The sequence below is a fragment of the Grampus griseus genome (assembly GCF_964374135.1).
Source record: "Grampus griseus genome assembly, chromosome: 14".
NCBI classification, from domain to species: domain Eukaryota; kingdom Metazoa; phylum Chordata; class Mammalia; order Artiodactyla; family Delphinidae; genus Grampus; species Grampus griseus.
Genome location: NC_139008.1, coordinates 29,405,481 through 29,423,511, shown reverse-complemented (window position 1 = coordinate 29,423,511; position 18,031 = coordinate 29,405,481). Strand labels below are relative to the sequence as shown.

General features: G+C 43.2%; 1 protein-coding gene across 1 annotated transcript in view; it reads right to left on the bottom strand.

Annotated features, from left to right (window-relative positions):
- The window catches only part of GSPT1 (G1 to S phase transition 1), a 35,941-nt gene extending 25,873 nt beyond the window's left edge, over nt 1-10,068 (bottom strand). The window contains exon 1 of the mRNA XM_082670884.1: nt 9,453-10,068. Coding sequence (XP_082527010.1) covers nt 9,453-9,807 — 355 coding nt within the window. The 5' untranslated portion in view covers nt 9,808-10,068. The remainder of the gene's footprint in view (nt 1-9,452) is intronic.
- Nucleotides 10,069-18,031: the final 7,963 nt, after the last annotated feature.

The following is an 18,031-nucleotide window of genomic DNA, read 5'->3' as shown; positions in this document are numbered from 1 at the left end:
TGTTCCCTAAATTTAAGCTTCTCAGTATGGCTGTACCCAGTCTCCACACACACACACACACATGCAACCCCTTCTTGTTCATTCTACTCTGGTCTTACTCAAAGTGCATATCACATCCAGATTTACTGGCTACTCTTGATCCTGGACTTAGAATTCTACTAGGCCCAAAGTCATTTGTTTATGGTTAGCAAACAGGTGACTATTAGTGCTTGATTTCTCAAGTCCTGCATGGTTCATATCTGTTAGTGAAAGAGCAGTAAACCTCCCAAGGAATGAAATTATGGTTTCATATTTTCCAATGGTATCTCCATGTTCAGAAACATAACCTTATCAAGTGTTCAAAGGAATAATTCTAATTAAGTAGGAAAGTTATCAGTGTATGAGTGAATAAAACTGCCACACCCTAAGTTAAAAAGAGAAGTAACTGTGGTAAAATTATTACCACAATTTTTAAAACAAGAAAAGATTTTACCAAAAAACAGTTGGGCAACAGTACTGACTGTGGTTTAACACAGATGATAATCTGGGTCTTAAAATTGCTAGTTAAATTTGACCATGGTGAAATAAGCCAGTCACAAAAGGTCACATGTTATACCATTCCACTTACAAGAAATATTCAGAATAGGTAAATCCAGAGAGGCAGAAAGCAGATTGGTGGTTGCCAGAAGCTGGAAGGAAAGGGGAATGGGAAGTAACTGCTTAATGGGTACAGGTTTCCTTTTGGGGTGATGAAAATATTTTTAAACTAGACAGAGGTGGGGACTTCCCTGGTGGCGCAGTGGCTAAGAATCCGCCTGCCAACGCAGGGGACACGGGTTCGAGCCCTGGTCCAGGAAGATCCCACATGCCGCGGAGCAACTAAGCCCATGCGCCACAATTATGGAGCCTGCGCTCTAGAGCCCGTGAGCCACAACTACTGAAGCCCATGGGCCTAGAGCCCATGCTCCACAGCAAGAGAAGCCACCGCAATGAGAAGCCCACACACTGCAACGAGAGTAGCCCCCGCTCGCCGCAACTAGAGAAAGCCCGCGTGAAGCAACAAAGACCCAACGCAGCCAAAAATAAATAAAATAAATTTATATATTAAAAAAAAAACTAGACAGAGGTGATGGTTTTTACAACACTGAATGTCACTGAATTGTTCACTTTAAAATGGTTAATTTTATGTTATATGGATTTCAGCTCGATTTTTTTAAAGAATATAAAAAAGTTTTTAAAGATTTGATCATGGATCAAAGGACTTCAACATGGAGACTCCTATTTTGCCAGTTCACAGTACAGGTTAGTCAAGAACATACATGTGTCAGGTAATGAAAACCATGTTTTAATTCCGGCTACATGTTTTAAACACAAACGTATGGCCAATTCTTTTTTTTTTTTGCGGTACGTGGGCCTCTCACTGTTGTGGCCTCTCCCATTGCGGAGATCAGGCTCCGGACGCGCAGGCTCAGCGGCCATGGCTCACGGGCCCAGCCACTCGGCAGCATGTGGGATCTTCCCAGACCGGGGCACGGACCTGTGTCCCCCCCTGCATCGGCAGGCAGACTCTCAACCACTGCGCCACTAGGGAAGCCCCAAACGTATGGCCAATTCTAGAAAAGTGCTTAATCCATATATTTCATAAATAAGCAATTTAAATCTGCACTGCTTTAGATATAAAACCAATCTCTAATCCTCTTTACACACTAAATACAGATATTTAAAATAGCCATCCTAACTAAAATATCTTACGCCTGTTAGCTAAATGGTGTGTTCATTAAAGAAAAAAAATAAAAACTTCAGTGTTGTCACAGAAGTCACAAATGTCCTACACTGCATGGAAGTGAGAAACAGTGTGACAATTCTGTCCAATACGAGTTTCTACAATGGTGGAAATGTGCTATATCTGTGCTGTGATGATAGTCACTAGCCACATGTGGCTATTAAAGCACTTGCAAGGTAGCTACTGTGACCGAGGAACTGAATTTTAGATTTTATTTAATTTTAAAATTAAATAGCCACATGTACACAGTTCTAGTTCCTCTGAAGGAGTAGTCTCCTCAATTGCGGTAGGAACTTGCCTTATCTGGTTTTCCACTTCTATCCCATTCCCGGTCCACCCCACCACCCCGAAGGGCTAATGAGCTCTCTTCTGAACTCCTCTAGGATATGACCCTTCTTTCAATTATAGACCCACCTACACACATAGCTTAGTTCTTGTTCCCTAGGAGATTATGGACTGCCAGAATGACTGGTTTTCTGAAATATGGAGGCTTTTTTGTCTCTACTCTTGTAATCTCCACAGGTTGGCACAGTGTACTGTATAGAATAAATATACAGTTAATTTTTACTGAATTAACTCAAGCAGTTTCCGTTAGGGTTCAGTAGAGTAAAAACAATTTTATATGTGCCAATTTTCTAAGAAAGGAGCTAGAGAAACAATACCCAAGAGGTGTTAAAGTACAGCTTGAATAAAAAACTAAAATTCTCTAGCACACAGGTGACCACATAGTCTTACCAAAACTGCACGTTGAGGCATTTTTCTCCCACAGACAACACTGTTAAATAGTAAAGGCAGACATCAGAAAGAAAAGCCCACAGAACATATACAAGTGTCCCTGGTTTTGCCTTAACTACCTAACACTCTAAAAATAAAAACACACAATGTTACAGACAGTGGTGAACAGAGCTGTTTAAAGTATTCTACATGATTTCCTAAAATGTATGAAGAAGTAATTTCAAAATATTACTTTAAATTAGAGCATTGCCTACTTATGACAATGTCACCCAGCTACTACTGAGAAAGAACATAGAGACGGTGCCATAGTGCACAAACTCATAGGCCCAGTTTCTGAAAAAGTGTCTCAGCCAAAAAGGTCTTTTAATATCCAATCACAAGGAAACTAGGAGTTACTATTACTAGGAATAAGCTTTGAAATCAGACCTAGATTCTAATCCTAACTCCTCCATTTATTCATGGATGTCACCTCACCTGTTTATTTAGCTTCTCTGAACCTTAATTTTCTAATCCGTAAAAATGGGTCAACAGTACCTATACCTCAAGAGGTTGTTGTGAAGATAAGGGCATATTAACCACATGGTAACTGCTCAATAAATTTATTATTACGAGGGCTTCCCTGGTGGCGCAGTGGTTGAGAGTCCGCCTGCCGATGCAGGGGACACGGGTTCGTGCCCCGGTCCGGGAAGATCCCACATGCCGCAGAGCGGCTGGGCCCGTGAACCATGGCCGCTGAGCCTGCGCGTCCGGAGCCTGTGCTCCGCAACGGGAGAGGCCACAACAGTGAGAGGCCGGCATACCACCAAAAAAAAAAAATTTTATTACAAGCATTTCAAAGCCCCATAATAATTACAAAAACTTTTAAGAATGAAATAAAGAAAAGCAAATTCCAGGGCCACTCTCTCAGAAAATCCATGCAGGTTGTAGTAATTAGCTCTAGGCATGCCCTTTTTCCCCATTATTAAACAGCATGGTGTGGCAGTGAGAGCACTAAATTAGCGCTGGCAAATTTGGATTCTAGACTCAACTGTGTCCTTAAATCTGTAAGTGACCTTAGGCATTCACTCAGCATCTGTAGGGTTCAGTTTCTTCATCTGAAAATGAGGCTGTATTACTGCCAGGTCATTTCTAGCCCTAACATTCTAAGAACCTATTTACTCAGTCACTAAAGCAATGCCACATATCAACCTGATTAGGCTTTTCTGTAGAGTAACTAAAATTCCCCTCTTTTAAAACAAACCTAAAAGATAGTCTTATTTATGATTTATATCCTATCTACTGCAAAAACAATGAGATATTTAATTTCAGATACCACAAAAAAGTACAAAGAAAACAGAAAAACACCCATGTGCAACCAAACTCTGCAAAGAAGATGGACACAGACTACTTAGCAGTACAGTAACCCACTGGAGTTCTATAGAACTAGTCAACTGGGAATTTTCCCCAGTGACATCCTAAGGTACGCACTTTTTTTTTTAATTGAGGTAGAGTTGATACACAATATTACATAAGTTTCAGGTGTACAACACAGTGATTCACAATTTTTAAAGGTTATACTCCATTTATAGTTGTTATAAAATACTGGCTATATTCCCTGTGCTGTACAATATATCCTTGTAGTTTATTTATTTTATACATAGTAGTTTGCTAAGGTATGCTTTTTTTGTTTCAAGTGAAGTGACATACAATTACTTTTTCAGAATGTGGTCTGGAATTTGGTGTGACCACTCTCAAGCTAGGCTAGTGAAAGATGCTCAAAAAATCCTTGCTAAGTGTTTCTCTCACCTAGGAAGTAGAGTATAATGGGCACTGGTTTAACTTAGAGTACTGTAATGACTAGGTTTCCTTAGAACAAAGTGATTTATGGAAAAAACCAACTACACATCTGTAGTCCAGCCACGCTTTGTTAAAATCTACTGAAAACAAGGACACACCTTTTAAGAAGCTTTGGTATGAATCAGCAACTGACAGCTAAAAAAGGAGTCTGAGGACGGCAGAAAGATCAAGGACCTTCAACTAGTAGCCAAATTCTTGCTTCCCCAACATTTCTAAGAACTGTGAATAGAATGATGAAATTCTAAATTAACATGCCCAATAGACAGCCAGAATCACAGTAACTCACTCCTGTTTGATATGAAATAAACAAGCTTCTACTTACAAGTAGCATAAAGATGACTGATGCTCTACTTCAGCAAATTTCTAACAAACTTAAAGGATGAATTTTATATGTTAATTATAGCTCAAAAAACTCACCCCCAATCTATGGTATTCACAAAGAACACTTAGCAGAAAACAGATCTTTGGTTTTAAGATTTCACGACTGAATATATACAAGGGTACCTGTGAACAATTCTTCTCAGCTTTGAAAGCCCTCTACACGCTGTACCTGGCCCTCTTACCAAGAAGTGTCTTCCATTAGAGTAAACTGGGTATCTGATCCCCTTTTAGACTCCTTGAGAAACAGTTCTCCATTTTGGTGGTACCACTTCAAGTGCCTAGCACAGCATCCTGCCTTCTGTAGGCAGGCAAATGTCTGTTCACTAATTGCTATACATATATCTGAGCAAAACCAGAGATTCATATCTCAAAAAATTTCATTCTAATACTGCTAACTCACCCCAAAAGTTTATCAAATCTCTTCTTCCTTCCTTTCTCTCCAATCAGAAAGACAACGCTATTTTAACTTTCCTCCCCAGCAAAAAAAACAAGGCTAAAATCTGTTCTCTACAATATTTCCCTAACTCGCTGTGATATGTTTTAATTGTTATCTTTTCATGCAGTACAATTCCAGAAAAGGTGAAAAATAAACGAAGGACACACACACACACAGAAGCAAAAAGCACTGAATAAAACCTGCTCTAAAGAAGGTTTATTCACATGGGATTTCCCTGGCGGTCCAGTGGTTATGACTCTGCTCTTCCACTGCAGGGGGCACAGGTTCCATCCCTGGTCAGGGAACTAAGATCCCACATGCAGTGACATGGCCAAAAAAATAAATAACTAAAAAATAAAGAAGGTTTATTCCCAATCAAAATTTCTAACAGTTTAAACAGCTGCTCAACATGGCATAGCACTAGCGGATGCCCTCACTTGTTCCCTATATCCTCACACCTGAGCCGTTCCAACATGTAAAATCATGAAACAAGAGCCAAAACCGAATGATCTCTAATAATCAGTAAGTCAAGGTAGGAAAAGAAATAATACTCCAGGAACAATACTTTCTCTAATCTCCTCAACCCACGTATCCCATTCACTGTCCCATCTGAAAAATCCTTTCTATTAGAATTGTTATTGCAGGCATTTCAGTCACATAGGAAAAGAAAAACAAGTGTCAAGTGGAGAACCATATCTATCATCTATGTAAGCTTAACTATCAGTCAGCTGGTGTTCTTTAACATAAAGTGTAAGAGCCCTTCTGGACAAAACAACCATTACTTTGACTCTGGATCTTCTCTACTCTGGTGGCCCTGAGGAGGTCACCTTTGGGAAAATTCAGTGATTAACAAGCATCCACCAAGTGGGGACGGTAGCACAACTTTGTGAATATACTAAAAAACCGCTGAACTTTTAAAAGGTGAATTTTATGGTATGTGAATCGTAACAATCATCAAAAAAAAGTCCCTTCTCCACAAGGCATTCAGCAAAAACCAAACACTACAAAACAGAACATTTCTCTTTAAAATTCAATATAATTCGTTATATTTGGGAGATAAGCCCCCTCTAAGGGCTCACTGGGGACTGCTACTTTTATTCTATACCCATTTTACAACCGCAGAGTTTTGAGAGGCATTGAGGGTGGGATGACAGAAAGAACTGTACAAACTCTACACCATTACTTTAGAAGCTCTGGCAGTGTCTAAAAGTCCAGATTCCATGGCCTGAATGTTTTGCGTTCCTCCCAAAATTCGTATGTTGAAATCCTAATGCCCAAAGTGATGGTATTAGGTGGGGCCTTTGGGAGGCCTTAGGTCATGAGGGCAGAGCCCTCATGAATGGGATTAGTGCCTTTCTAAAAGAAGCCCCAGAGAGCTCCTTTGCCTCTTCAGCCCTGTGAGGACACAGAAAGAAGTCAGTATGCATTCTGTTATCCAGAAGAGGAAAGAGGGCCCTCACCCATCCAGGCTGGCACCCTGATCTCAGACTTCCAGGCTTCAGAACTGTGAGCAATAGATTTCTGTTGCTGACAAGCTACCAAGTCTACAGTATTTTGTTATAGCAGCCCAAACAGACCAAGACACCAAGTAACCCTGATTAACATTGCTGAACCTGTTTCTCATTTCACACTAAAAAAGACAGAGCAAGACTGAACTTGGTGCAAATTGAAACTGAAAATAAGTACATTCGATCACAGAAAATGTTTGTTCTAGCACACACAACCCTTGTCTACATTTTCATTCATTTCAGGGACTCTAAACGACCATCACTTAGCCACTTTACTTGCATCTGTAGAGAACTGCTCTTAAGTGAATTATACTTAATTACACTTACATGAGTTCTACTTAATCATTTCTCTGGAAACCTATATTAAAAATTTTCAAAGGGATCCAAGGTCAACACTGAATCCCAAGTTCTGACTCGAGATAGCTGGATATAAGCATTAACCAGCAGCCTGCCAGTGAAAGTGAATGACGCTTTGTGCCAAAGCATCTTCCTCTACCTGCTGCTCAAAGCGCCACTGAAATAATTAAAAAAAAAAAAAAAAAAAAAAAGAAAAAAGAAAGGAAGAGAGAAAAAGAGAAAACTAGCCCTCTTTCCAGAGAATGACAGATATTCATACTAGACACATACATTTTAAAAGTCGTTCATTCATTTTAAAAGTCATTCATTCTAGTGCTCTACCTCTAGACTCCTTCAAGAGCTCCCCTGGTATCTAGTTTAAAAACACACCCACCACCAATTTCAGCTATGGGTTAACAACAGAAGAAAACATGCTAGCCCTACAGTCCGTTTCCTCAGTATAAAAAACTTGCAAACTTTATGGTTTCCCCTTTGTAAATTTCAACCTAAGTGCTATTTCCAATTTTTTCCCTGCTTCTTCCATAGTTCTCTGCTCTGATGCTGGTAATTTATGGACCTGAATGAGCTGGAACATGCAATCCAACGGTGCCACATTAACTCTGGACCTCAATTTAGAAAATCCATTCTTTTCCAAACAGACATCCTACAGAGGATGGGTTGTTGTTGTTGCTGTTGTTGTTTTAACATTAACTGGCATTTTGCAGAAGCAGCTGATAGAGTCAGTAACACCAAGATAGGTTTCTGATTAAAAAAAGAAAAAACTGACCACAATGTAGGGACCATAAAGTAGGGACAACCACTTTCCTATACATTCTTACATCTCCAATTTCTAGCAGTGTCACAGAGCAAAGGATTAAAACTGCAAATTGGCAAATACCGGGAAGAGAAAAGACAGTCCTTCTACATAAGAGGTAATGCCTACTTACTCAAGAATGACCACCATTCCAGACCACTGCTCTAAGGACGATGGTCCCTTGATGACTGGCAACTCCAGAGTTAGGAGGGAGGGCCAAAAAATAAAATGGCTGGATAAAAGCAAACTTCATGATAAGGTTTGGGGAAAGAGGCACTTTTAGGAGTTAGTAAGCGAACTAGTTTATGTGGCCCAAAGGACTTGGTCTAAGCAAAGCTAAGCTTCCTTATTCAAAGGGCAAACTTCAACGGCTTCACACAGTAAAAGAAATACCAGTCAATAAAACAAGCAAATCCGAACTGTGTGCTCACAGACATACTTCCCAGAAACATTTCCCCAAACTCGCTTTTTGCCTCTAGAGAGAAAACTGTAGCCAAAGTCTCTGAAGAAACTAAACTCCTAGAGCACTTTTACAATGTCTACTTGTCCAAGAAATGCTACAATATAGAACTTTAAAGAGAAATCAAGTTCACTCATTTGACATTCCTACAAAATCAGTACCTGAAAGCATGCCATCACTTAAGCAGCCCCTAAATACTCAAAGAGTTTTGAAGACAACTTAACTTGAAACCACAGAAAGCCTATCTACTCCCTATGGTCAAAACGACGTGTGACACCTAATAAGTTTGAACAGACTAATTCCTGACACAGGAGCACAGAGAGAGAGTTACACCAAGCAACCTTAATAAGGCAAACGACTTTAACGCAATAAAAATTCTAAACGTGTCACCAACTAAGGAGAAGAGTCCAAATCCCACTTATAAAAAGGGCACACAAATCAGCGTAGTCTCCTACACACTTTAATGTTAAGTGAGGAACTCTAACTTTGGGACACTGTGAACTTCACAAGCTTACAAAATGCTAAGGGTGAAAAAGATCTATAGATAGCCAACAGTTTCTGCCCCATCGCAAGACTGCAATGCATCCTGGGATTCCTTCAGGACGGTTCGGTGCCGTAGATCTGTTAAATGTAATTACAGTTTCAGTAATAGAAATTGCAGCGAGAGACGCTCTCTCGCCTAGGCCCAAGGTGAAGGGAAAACTCGACCAGTCGTCCTCCCCAACTCCTCATCTCTCTCAACGCCCATCCGGCCGACTCCTCCTGGCTCCATCTGTCCTCGCTTCTAGGCCTCGTGGCACTGACCCGCGGCCGTCCCCCTCTCCGTCCCATACTGTTCCCACTTCCAGCGGGGAACTGCGGCCCCGGGGGGGAGGAGCGGACACCAGGCCCCTCCGGTGTGCCCGGCACCCTGCTCCCGCCCCGACCGGCCCTCCGCCGCGGTCAGCCTACGCAGTCCGCCTCCCCGGACCGGGGCCGCCCCACCCAGGACAGCGGGCGCCGCTGTCAGCACCCCACGTGCCGCCCGGCCCCACGGCCACGCGTCCCCGGCCCGGCGAGGCGCGCCCTCGACCCCATCCCGGGCCCCATCCCAGGTGAGCTCCGGCCCCCAGGCCGGCTGCTCCCGCTTTCGCAGCCCGGCTACCTCCCGCGTCCCGGGGCTGCCCCGCGTCCCGGCCCTTTACCCGAAGGGCCTCCCGCGCCGCTGCCGGCTCCGTGGTTGTTGGCGGCGACGCCAGGTGGGGGTGCCGGCGACTGGGCCGGGCCCCGCAGGAAGGACGGCACGAACTCGGCGGCGTGGACGTTGGGCACGAAGGGCTTGGCGTTGACGTTGAGTTGCCGGCTGAAGGCCGCGCTGAGGTGCTCACGCTGGGCCTCGGCCGCCGCCGCCAAGAGACCGCCGGCGCCGCCGCACGAGCCTGGCCCGGGGGCTTCCATGTCTGCCTGGTCCCAGCAGTCCGGTGCTGAGTCGCTGCTGCTGCTGCTCCCGCCGCCGCCACCGCCACCGCCACCACCGCCGCCACCACTGCCAGGATCCATGATCGGGGGGGCCGTGTGTGTGGTAAAGCGAGGGCGGGAAATGGAGGCGGGGGCTATGGACCGGGGAGGAGCAGGCCGCGCTGACCCAGGGAAGCGGCGAGGCAGAAAGCCCGGGGGCTAGCGGCACAATTCCCGGCGTCGTCGCGGCAGCAGCTCCAGTCCCGACTCCGCACTCGCGACGACAACGGCAGCAGCGGCTCAACCCTCCTCGTGTGTGCGAGCGGATCTCCTCCCACCCAGCCCCAACCACCTCCGACCGTCTCAGCGCCAACCCCACGCCCGGAGCAGATTGACCCCTCGCCGCTACCCGTACCTTCGCCTCGGTAGTTCTCGGCCCCGGTCAACCCCGTTTCCACCTATGAAGCGCGGCAGAAGGCGGAACTACGAGTTCCGACAGGACCCGCGCGACGCCTCTGCGGTTTTCCCGGGGGCCGACGGGAGTCGGAGTTCGGGGCCCGGAGCAACCGGAAGCGGCGCCGGCTCCCGGCATGCAGCGCGAGGAGGCGGAGGTCTGGTCGAAGCTCGGCTGCCCCACCTGTCACCGGGTGGGGGCAGGGGTGAGAGCGAGCCCTGGTGCGATTCGGCACGGGGCGGCGGACCGTGAGTCTCTCAGCTCGCGGGGGTGGCCCGCTCCGTCCTGTTCTACACAGGACGCGGGAAAACGAACAGCAGTTCTAAGGTGGAGAAAAAAGCTTTCAACTCCTGAAAATTCCTTCTTTCTCTTTTCATCAGCCCTCTGCGTTCCCTGCCTTACAGTCTCCGTACAGTGTTCTCTTTCTTTCCACCTTCCTCCTCCCCGCCCCCAGCCAGAGTTTGTCCTACATTTCAAAGGCGACGCAGGGCGTCCTTCATTTTCTGTATTCATTTGGTGGAAGAGACAATAAAACCGTGACCCATTACCACTAAAACTGCAAAGTGGCTCATAAAGCGCTCTGGCCCAGGTTCTACCCCGGCAGAGGGGATTATTAACTGGAAACTTACAATGACTCACTGTCTGTATGACTAGTCATTTAAAGCCTTCACTCAAACTTTTCCGTCCCTTCCTCCTCCCGGCCAAGGGCTTTGCAAACTAAACAGAAGTTTGCCATATTCCATGATGTAGCCAGCTGGACCCAACTGACAGGGTTATTTTTGTGCGTCCAGCGTCGTTATACACCTTCAGGTGAAGTGGTTTTCTTTTGAATGGTCGGATTTGCTCAGGTTTTCCCGAAATACTTGATTGACTGCATCTCACGCTGCCAGGTTGCGGTTCCGTAAACATGGGAAAAGAAAAAAAGCGAAAGATAAATACGTAGACCCAACTGCTCGAAGTAGGAAAGTACCTGTTAAGTTTTCTTTTAATTCACCCTCGTGGAGCCCAAGACAGAGAAAAACATATTGTTCATATTTTTCTGCAAGAAGTCTAGACAGAGTGCAACTAACCTGTTAGCTAGAAATAACAGAGTACAGGGGGGGAACACAGAAAGAATGTTTCTTAACAGCCTTATGTTAAGGTCCAAAATCTAGATCTAGGTATTAATTTTAAACATCTATTTTAAAGGTAAAAGAGGACTCAGCCTAATGAGACAAATCAAAAACAAAGCTGTCAGTTACCTTTGAAAACCAGTCCTAAGTGGTTTGAAATTGTGTTTAATATTAAATTAGTAAATTTGATGGATGCTTTGTTTCTTTAACACATAACACTTGGGAAATTGAGCTCTATAAATGTAAAGAAACCAGTGACCTCAATTATCACAAGGCTGGCTTTAAGTTTCTCGACAGGTCTGTGGTTCATGCTCCCTGAAATCTTCTGGACATGGATATTTTTTTCCTCCCCACAACAGAGGATTTATTCCTTTGATTAATACAAAAATCTGCTTACAGCCTATTAATATAGTTCTCTGAAGACCCCACTGGATCTTTCTTATGTGACCTGCTTTAAAGTTGGTATTAAGTGATTGCCCTCAGGTTTACAGAGAATTTACCAATGATTGATATAAAAATCAGACCTTCTTCCATATATAGGAGACCTGCCTTGCTATTGACTCAGAGTCACAAGAAGAAGAAAACACAATGTGTCAGAAATAAAGTGCCTAAAGTGACTTCTGACTCAAGATTTGCTCTCCCCAACCTACTCCTAAGAAAGTGTCAACACAAGCAACTGACTCAGATGGTGAACCACACTGTCCTTCAACCCTTGTCATCAGATACCATACTTCAAGAGGAATCACCCAGAGGGCACTGGGTGATCACTCTGATAGGTTAGTTCTTCACAGCTAATTAAATTAGCAGAGTTTCTTTTGGTGCTTTTTGTAGGGACAAAGAAACTGCTAAGACTGCAGCTTAGAAAAGTTGATGTCATTAACTGTCCCTGAATAGGATAATTATTCAGGAAAGAATCCACTCTGTTTGTTTTCAAAAGCTTTGACCTGCCTGAGTAGAGACACTGTTCCAAGCAGGAAAGGGAGAAGCTCTTTTTTTTTTCCCACGTTTTTCTTTTTTTTAAAAAAATTGAAGTATAGTTGATTTAGAATGTCTTGGTAGTTACTGTTGTGTTAAGACTGGGCAACTTGAGGTCAGAATCTTTTATTCATCTTCTTTATATTTGTAATGCCCAGTATAATGCCTGGCATAAAAAACATTCTTAATAAATTTTGAATGCAGGAATCAGTAGGGAGTCTGGGACGATACTGCCCTTTTACATTCATCTGGGGCTGTTGAGACACAGGATTGTCAACTTTAAGAGATAGTTTTCCAAGGACGTCCTGCTATTCCCTGTGATACACACACAAGGTTAGCTTGACAACAGCTTAACTTTGCAAAGCTATGCTTGTTCAAGTCTGAGCCATTTTACCACAGATATTCCCATCTTCCAATGCAAATCCCCCCTGCTGGCATTCCTAGTTTCAGTCCCTCTCTCTCTCTCTCTCTCTCTCTCTCTCTCTCTCTCTCTCTCTCTCTCTCTCTCTCTCCCTCTCTCTCTCTCTCTCTCTCTCTCTCTCTCTCTCTCTCTCATTCTCTGTGGTCATCCAAGCCCCCCGCTTAGTTATTCTGCCTTTAAATCAGGGTCACAGCATTAGCACCTTTAATCAAATACACAGTAGTTTGTTTTGTTTTTTTAACCTAAGAGTTTATCTTTTATACTTCTGAACATGAGACTGATATGAAAAGTCAAAGCTGTCCCGGGCTTTTAGTGGGTGAAAATGTGTGCACACAAATGGACACTGATGTAGCAGTCCCACTCCATGAGATGTTTTCTACAGAAATATGAACACAAGTGTGAAAAGCTGTTCTTTCCAGCATTTTTTGCAGTAGCTCCAAACTGGAAACAACCTGAATGTCCATCAACAGGGAAATGGTTAAGTGATGGTGTATCAATATTATGGAATAACATGCAGCTATTAAAAAGAGTGAGAGGCCAACATGGAAATACATGTATAATATATGGCAAAGTAGGGGAAAAGCAAGATATCTAATATGTGTACATTGTACCTAGTGGATCAATGTACCTAGTGGATCAATGTACCTAGTACACTTCTATTTCTGTAAAGATATCTAGCTTTTTTTCCTCTCCCTTGAATGCTCTTTCCCTAGATCTTCACTTCTCTAGCTTGTTGTCATTCAGCTCACATGTTGTGTCCTCAGCTCAGAGACCTCTCCTAGCCACCCTGGCCCTCTGCCAACCATCACTCTCTACCATCTTATCTACTTTTAGTTTTTCACATTTTTTCACAATCTGAAATTCATATTCATTCCCATGCTTACTGCCCACCTCTTACTAGAAAATTAATTCCATCAGTCTGTCTTATTCACCATGGAGTTTCCCATCAGGTACAACATTGCCTGCCTGACATGGATAAAGTGCTCAGTAAACATTCAGGAGAGAAGGAAACATATGTATCTCTCTGTATGTTATAAAGCTTTTTAAAACATGGGCTGTTACCTATTAAGCAGTTAAGGGAAGGTGTATTTGTGCGGTGGGATTGGATGTGGAGAGGCGAGCAGCTGGGAGAAGAAAAAATTGTCAGTTTTTGCTTATACTTTTATGTTTGGACTTCTCTACAACAAGCAAATTGCTTTTAAAATGTTTTTATTGAGATGAAATTCAAATAACATAAAACTGACCATTTCAAAGTGAACAATCCAGTGGTACTTAGTGCATTTACAGTGTTGTGCAACTACCACCTCTATATAGTTCCAAAACATTTTCATCATGGCATAAGGAAACCCGTAACTGTTGTGGTAACGGTTCCCATTCCCAGGGGAACATGCTCCCCATCTCCTCTCCCCAATGCCGCTGAAAACCACCAATCTCCTTTCTATCTCTAGGATTTACCTAATCTGGTCATTTCATATAAATGGAATCATACAATATATAACCTTTTGTATCTGGCTTCTTTCACTTAGCAAAATGTTTTCAAAATGTTGTAGTATGTATCAGTACTTCATTCCTTTTTATGGTGGAGAAATATTCCCTTGTATGGATGTACCACTTCTTGTTTATCCATTAATTCGTTGATGAGCAAATTGTTTTTATAACTTAAAGACATTAAAGGGAGTTCCCTGGTGGTCTAATGGTTAGGATTCCGCGCTTTCAGCTTTTACTGCTGTGGCCCAGGTTCAACCCTGGTTGGGGAATTGAGATCCTGCAGGCTGTGCAGTGCAACCAAACAGGTGAAGTCCCAGTAAGGTATAGAATCTACTTAATTGTATTGTGGCAATGTCGATTTCCTTGTTTTGATAGTGTACTATAGTTATGTAAGATGTTACCATGGGGAAAGCTGGGTAGTGGGGACATAGGACCTCTTGTAATATCTTTGCAAATTCTTATGAGCCTCTAATTACCTCAAAATAAAAAGTTAAAAGGTTAAAAACTCTCATACTAACAAAAAGCCATGTTTTCTGAACTCTTAGAGCCCACTTGTAATTATACAGACGTTAGCCTCAGTTCCCAAGTCTTTACCAAAAGAATGTTTTTTTTTCTGCCTTTCTTAATTAAATTTGTTTGGGCCAGGGGTAGCATTGGGGGAGGGAGATTTTTTTTCACCTTTGAGGATTTTATAAATATAGAATGTACAAAGAATCACAAACACTCACATAGCTACATACAATCGCAGGATTGTCAATTTCTTTTTCACTTTTTATTTTGTGTTGGAGTATAGTTGATTAACAGTGTTCTGTTAGTTTCAGGTGTACAGCAGAATAATTCAGTTATACATATACATGTATCCTTTTTCAAATTCTTTTCCCATTTAGGTTGTTACATAATAGTGAGCAGAGTTCCCAGTGCTAAAAGTAGGTCGATGTTAGTTATCCATTTTAAATATAGCAGCGTGTGCATGTCAGGATTGTCAATTTTTTTTTAATCCTTCTTCCTTCCTTCCTTCCCTCCTCTCTCCCACCCCCCTCCCTCCCTCTGTCCCTCCCTTCCTGTGTTGGGTCTTTGTTGCAGCGCACAGGCTTTTCTCTAATTGCGTTGAGCAGGGTCTACTCTTCATTGTGGTGTGCAGGCTTCTCATTGTGGTGGCTTCTCTTGTTGTGGAGCACGGGCTCAAGGCGTGCGGGCTTCAGTAGTTGTGGCATGCGGATTCCAGTAGTTGTGGCTCGCAGACTCTAGAGCGCAGGTTCAGTAGTTGTGGCACATGGGCTTTGTCGCTCCGCGGCATGTGGGATCTTCCTGGACCACGGCTCGAAACCGTGTCCCTTGCGTTGGCAGGCGGATTCTTAACCGCTGCACCACCAGGGAAGTCCAGGATTGTCAATTTTTAACATTATCTTGATTAATGTTTTAAGATCAGAAATAGAACAATTCCAGTGCACAGGCCACCTCTTTACACCCAACCCTGTCCTATTCTACCCCCTCAAAAAAGGCAACCACTCATATATTTAATGTGATCCATTGAATCTATTTAAAGACATTTATATACATATAACATACAAATCAATGAAAGATACACTATGTTGTTTTAAGATTTACATATAGTATACAAAATCTCTTTCATGTGTTTATCTTTTAACTGCTATACAATAACTCCATCTATTTATACATTTTTTTTTTTTTTTACCCATTTCCCTATTGATAGACTTTTAGGTTATTGCCAGTTTTTTGTTACACTGACAGTACTTGTACACGTGTCAGGATCCTTGCAGAAGCAAGTTACAGAAATTTCAATTCAAACTAGATTTAACCATGAGCAATGTATTATCTTACATAACTATAAACCCTAAGATAGGGCTGACTTCTTAGTCCATTTGTTTGGGAGCTTAATGACATCACCAATGACCTACATCTTTCCATCTGTCTGCTGCTCTGGGTGTTGGCTTCATCCTCAGGCTGGTCCCAAGATGGCTGCAGGACTCCAGATAAGAGTTCCAGATGCCATGTCCAGAGAAGCAAGAGAGAGCATATCATCCTGCAGCCCTCTTCTAGGAATGAGGAAACTTTTCCCAGAAGGCCTCTATGAGGTAGCTCCTCTCATGTCATTGGCCAGAATTTGATCACCTTCGCATTCTTTTTTTTAAAAATAAATAAATTTATTTATTTATTTTTAGCTCCATTGGGTCTTCGTTTCTGCGCGAGGGCTTTCTCTAGTTGCAGCGAGCGGGGGCTACTCTTCGTTGCGGTGCGCAGGCTTCTCAATGCGGTGGCTTCTCTTGTTGCGGAGCACGGGCTGTAGGCGCACGGGCTCAGTAGTTGTGGTGTGCGGGCTCAGGAGTTGTGGTGCACGGGCTTAGTTGCTCCGCGGCATGTGGGATCTTCCTGGACCAGGGCTCAAACCCGTGTCCCCTGCATTGGCAGGCAGATTCTTAACCACTGTGCCACCAGGGAAGTCCCCACTTTACCATTCTTGAAAAGAATATATATATATTCTTTTTCAGTTTCTTTTCCCTTATGGGTTATTACAAAATACTGAGTATAGTTCCCAGTGCTATACAGTAGGTCCTTATTGATTATCTATTTTACATATAGTAGTGTGTATATGTTAACGCTAAACTCCTAATTTATCCCTCCCTGCCCCGCCAGAGTTTTTGTTCTTGCTAAATGTAGCCAACTCTGAATTATTCATAGAAATTTGGAACCAGAGGGGCATGCCAGCCCAGATAGCAATAATGAATAGAAAATACACTGCTTGCTGCTTGATTTCCTCACCCAGCAAACATTTTGTTGAAATTGGCAACAAATACTGTGGTAAATTGACTGGTTCTGCATTTTGGCTAGACTTTCTCATTTTGTGTGGTTTGTTTGTTTTTAACAGCTTATTGAGATTTAATTTGCATGCCATACAATTTGCCTATTTAAAGGGTACAACTCAGGACTTCTCTGCTGGCACAGTGGTTAAGACTCCATGCTCCCAGTGCAGGGGGCCTGGATTCGATCCCTGGTGAGGGAACGAGATCCCACATGCATGCTGCAACTAAGAGTTTGCATGCCACAACTAAGGAGCCAGCAAGCTGCAACTAAGGAGACCGCGAGCAGCAACTAAGATCCAGCGCAACCAAATAAATAAATAAAATAAATATTTAAAAATTAACAATAAAGGGTACAACTCAGTGGTTTTTAGTATATTCACAGGTGTGACACCATCACCAAACTTCGTGGTATTTGTTTGGTTTTTATTTATTTATTTTTAAATATTTATTTATTTATTTGGCTGCGTCGGGTCTTTGTTGTGGCATGGAGGCTTCTCTCTAGTTGTGGCCTGTGGGTTTTCTCTCTCTAGTTGTGGCGCGGGCTGCAGAGCACGTAGGGTCTGTAGTTTGCGGCACATGGGCTCTCTAGTTGAGGCACACGAGTTCAATAGTTGTGGCGCACAAGCTTAATTGCCGCATGGCACGTGGGATCCTAGTTCCCTGACAAGGGATCGAACCCACGTTGGCAGGCGGATTCTTTACCACTAGACCACCAGGGAAGTCCCTGTTTGTTTTTTAAGTCTAGATTAATGGAAATGCAGTTTGAAATGAAATGACCTAAGAGGTGACATCAAAAGGGGTCTCAATGAGTCACAAATGCATAAACAATTCTTCACAAAGAAGACTGCATTGTAAAAGATTTAAAAGGTAAGGGAAAAGGGCTTTCCTGGTGGCGCAGTGGTTAAGAATCTGCCTGCCAACAGAGGGGACACGGGTTCGAGCCCTGGTCTGGGAAGATCCCACATGGTGCGGGGCAACTAAGCCTGTGTGCCACAACTACTGAGCCTGCGCTCTAGAGCCGCAAGCCACAACTACTGAGCCCGCGTGCTGCAAC